Below are 3417 nucleotides of genomic sequence, written 5' to 3'. Positions count from 1 at the left end.
TCGTGTATTGATGGATATTCATGTTCTGCGAGGGAGTGGCGGCGTCGTCTTAACTTCGTGCAGTTATCTTCTGCAGCTTGCGTCGTCTTAACTCTACAGCAAAAACCATGGTCGTGAGAAGACCCTCTTCCAATCCCAGGCAACCTCTTCACTGCAAATGCCTCACCGCTCCGCATCGAACCCTTCTACACAACCCCTGCTCCTCCCTTTCCAATAATATTTTCCTCTTTCAAACACTCGAAGACATCTTCACAGGTGAAGCCCACCCTCTGGAATGCTGTTAGCTTCCGGAATCTTGAAGCATTGCTTTTCTTCAAGGCAAAAACCAGTGAGCATAATAGCAAACCTATGACCAGAATAGCCCACACAATCCAGGGTTCCCACTCTGGTACTATGCAATTGGGCTATATCGACTGCCATTTCTTTAATTTTTTATTCCCTTGCTATTTCTTCTTATGCTTTCTATCTGTTAGTGGTTTGAGGTCACTTACGTTTTGTGTGGTTCCTGATTCCCTGTAATGCAGTTGAAATACAGAGAACGAGTTTAAGGCAATGGTATGCTCACATCATGTTATTTTTCTGCCTTGTTTTAAGAGTTCTTGCAGTTAGGAGCTGCTGCAATTTCGTCTGATATTGCTATACCTACTGTGGACGATCTTGCGGAGCAGGTTGCTGAAGTGCTTGATTACTTTGGGTAATCTTGGAATTCAGCCATATCTATTTTATTCCATGTATTTGTATCAGTAAGTTATAGCAAAATTGTGTTGTTTTGTTTTTCTAATTGTTTTGTCTTGACAGTCTTGGAGGAGTTATATGCATGGGTGTGACTGCAGGGGCCTACATTCTCACTCTTTTTGCGGTGAGTGAAACCCTTGAAGCTAACTTGTCTCTAGCTCATGCTTTTATTTATGGACTATGCAATTGGGCTATATCGACTGCCATTTCTTTAATTTTTTATTCCCTTGCTGTTTCTTCTTATGCTTTCTATCTGTTAGTGGTTTGAGGTCACTTACGTTTTGTGTGGTTCCTGATTCCCTATAATGCAGTTGAAATACAGAGAACGAGTTCTTGGTCTCATTCTCATCTCTCCTCTTTGTCAAGCACCTTCTTGGACTGAGTGGTTCTATAACAAGGTTTGCTTCCTACAAATCTTTTATTTTGTGCAGATTCTACTGTACTGGATTCTGTTTTCGAATGTTTGTTCTAATAGATATTAGCCTCATGCTGATCGTGTTTTTGCAGGTGATGATGAATTTGCTTTACTTTTATGGCATGTGTGGAATTGTCAAAGAAAGTTTACTTCAACGGTATTTTAGCCAGGTAATTTAAATAATCCACTGCTTTTGTTTCTTTTTCCATGGGGTTTCCAACCCTGTTTTCATTCTGATTATTCTGTTTACACTGTTGGAACCATTGTGGGTATGGCAGGAAGTGCGCTGCAATATACAAGGCTTGGAGTCTGATATTGTGCAGGCTTGCAGAAGGGTAAGCATCCTTTGCACTGAAATATGTACTTTATGGAATTGGGGTTCAAGGTCTCTGACGGTGTGGATTTCATCTTATTTACCTTTGTTGTGGAATACTTTCTAAATTCCGATGGTGTTGTGTACACAGCTGCTGGATGAGAGGCAGAGCAGTAATGTTATGTGCTTTATGCAAGTGATGAGTCGGTAAGTTTCAAATTTGTGAAATAATTTCTTATGTTTTGAGAAGCAGTTTTAGGTTTGAAATTCCTGATCGAATTCCCATTAGAGATTTCTCCATATTCTACCAATTTCCTGTAGAAGAGGCTTGAGAATTTTCTATCAATTCATTGATGGTTTGCCTTCAGTGAAGTCTAGGTGTCCCTGTGAATAACGTGTGTTTTGTTTTTTCATTTCTCTTCCATGGGGTTTCCAACCCTGTTTTCATTCTGATTATTCTGTTTACACTGTTGGAACCATTGTGGGTATGGCAGGAAGTGCGCTGCAATATACAAGGCTTGGAGTCTGATATTGTGCAGGCTTGTAGAAGGGTAAGCATCCTTTGCACTGAAATATGTACTTTATGGAATTGGGGTTCAAGGTCTCTGACGGTGTGGATTTCATCTTATTTACCCTGTGTTGTGGAATACTTTCTAAATTCCGATGGTGTTGTGTACACAGCTGCTGGATGAGAGGCAAAGCAGCAGTAATGTTATGCGCTTTATGCAAGTGATGAGTCGGTAAGTTTCAAATTTGTGAAATAATTTCTTATGTTTTGAGAAGCAGTTTTAGGTTTGAAATTCCTGATCGAATTCCCATTAGAGATTTCTCCATATTCTACCAACTTCCTGTAGAAGAGGCTTGAGAATTTTCTGTCAATTCATTGATGGTTTGCCTTCAGTGAAGTCTAGGTGTCCCTGTGAATAACGTGTGTTTTGTTTTTTCATTTCTCTTCTAAGAAAACTGATACTTTTTTTGCCTTAGAAGAAAATCATCTACTTTTTCATATTGAAAATAAAAAAATATACATTACTTATATTTCACCTGAAGTTTATAACAAAACAACATCATATAAGCTGTCCATTTGACTGAATAAGACTAGTAAAAGATATGTCTCCAAGGTAGCACCTTCCATCAAAAAGTTGATACCATGAGCTCCCTTGCCCATCACACCTCTTTTTTGATAGACAATCTGCAACTTGGTTCTAATCCCTCATCGCAAACTGGGAGGAGCAAGACTGAAAGTGAGTCTCGAGGCCCAAAACTTACTGAAACACGTCCTACAAACCTAGTCTTCCATGCTCCATTTTGCCCTCAAGGCTCATATGACTAAATTTGAATCGCCAAATATCTAAAGGCTCCTTGTATCCATCTCCAAAACCGAAGACATAAGAATTAATGGTGCCTTCGGTTTAACATCATTTTTAGAGCTTCTACCAACCCAAATTGTGATTCAAAGATGGGGAGTGTTCCTCCAGTCCCAAGTAAGATACCTTTACAAGCATGTAGGGCAACGGCATGAGATCAAGCTTCTGCATTCAACGTATTACATTCTTTTTAAAGGATTACTATATTGTTTTATTTCCTTTTCTTGCATCCTAATCTTTTACTCTAACAATTATGGTAGGATACCAAAGGGGAATAAATTACATGTGTTCCATTAGTTACCCTGTTGTGCTGGAGGGGAAGGATGGTATTATACCTAACCTAGAGTGTCATGTTCTGAATAATTCAATGGTGTCTGCTACTGGTAAAATGCAATGTGAGATCAGATATTACTTAGTGAAGGTTAACACAAGAGAGATAAAACAAAGTGGTGGTTTGTTACTCGTTTCAATTTTGTGTGAAATGATGATAAGCAATGTATGCATCTCCAATTGCTTTTCGGAAATGGGGGAGATTTTGACACGGGGCTGCATCTGGATTAATGTTGCCTGCAGGAGATATGATCTGA

At 39.2% G+C, this 3417-nt stretch overlaps 1 protein-coding gene across 1 annotated transcript in view; it reads left to right on the top strand.

Moving 5' to 3' along the window:
* Nucleotides 1-348: 348 nt before the first annotated feature.
* The window catches only part of LOC149229860 (protein NDL1-like), a 6101-nt gene continuing 3032 nt past the window's right edge, over nucleotides 349-3417 (top strand). Inside the window, exons 1-7 of the mRNA XM_089381147.1 lie at nucleotides 349-388; nucleotides 595-694; nucleotides 799-859; nucleotides 1047-1133; nucleotides 1243-1320; nucleotides 1429-1485; nucleotides 1615-1670. Of these exons, the coding sequence (XP_089237273.1) occupies nucleotides 349-388; nucleotides 595-694; nucleotides 799-859; nucleotides 1047-1133; nucleotides 1243-1320; nucleotides 1429-1485; nucleotides 1615-1670 (479 nt within the window). The remainder of the gene's footprint in view (nucleotides 389-594; nucleotides 695-798; nucleotides 860-1046; nucleotides 1134-1242; nucleotides 1321-1428; nucleotides 1486-1614; nucleotides 1671-3417) is intronic.

This window comes from Pinus tabuliformis, chromosome J, assembly GCF_031772625.1.
Source record: "Pinus tabuliformis cultivar Carrire ecotype Pingquan chromosome J, CPIR1, whole genome shotgun sequence".
Classification (NCBI taxonomy): Eukaryota; Viridiplantae; Streptophyta; class Pinopsida; order Pinales; family Pinaceae; genus Pinus; species Pinus tabuliformis.
This window is presented reverse-complemented; position numbering and strand designations above follow the sequence as displayed.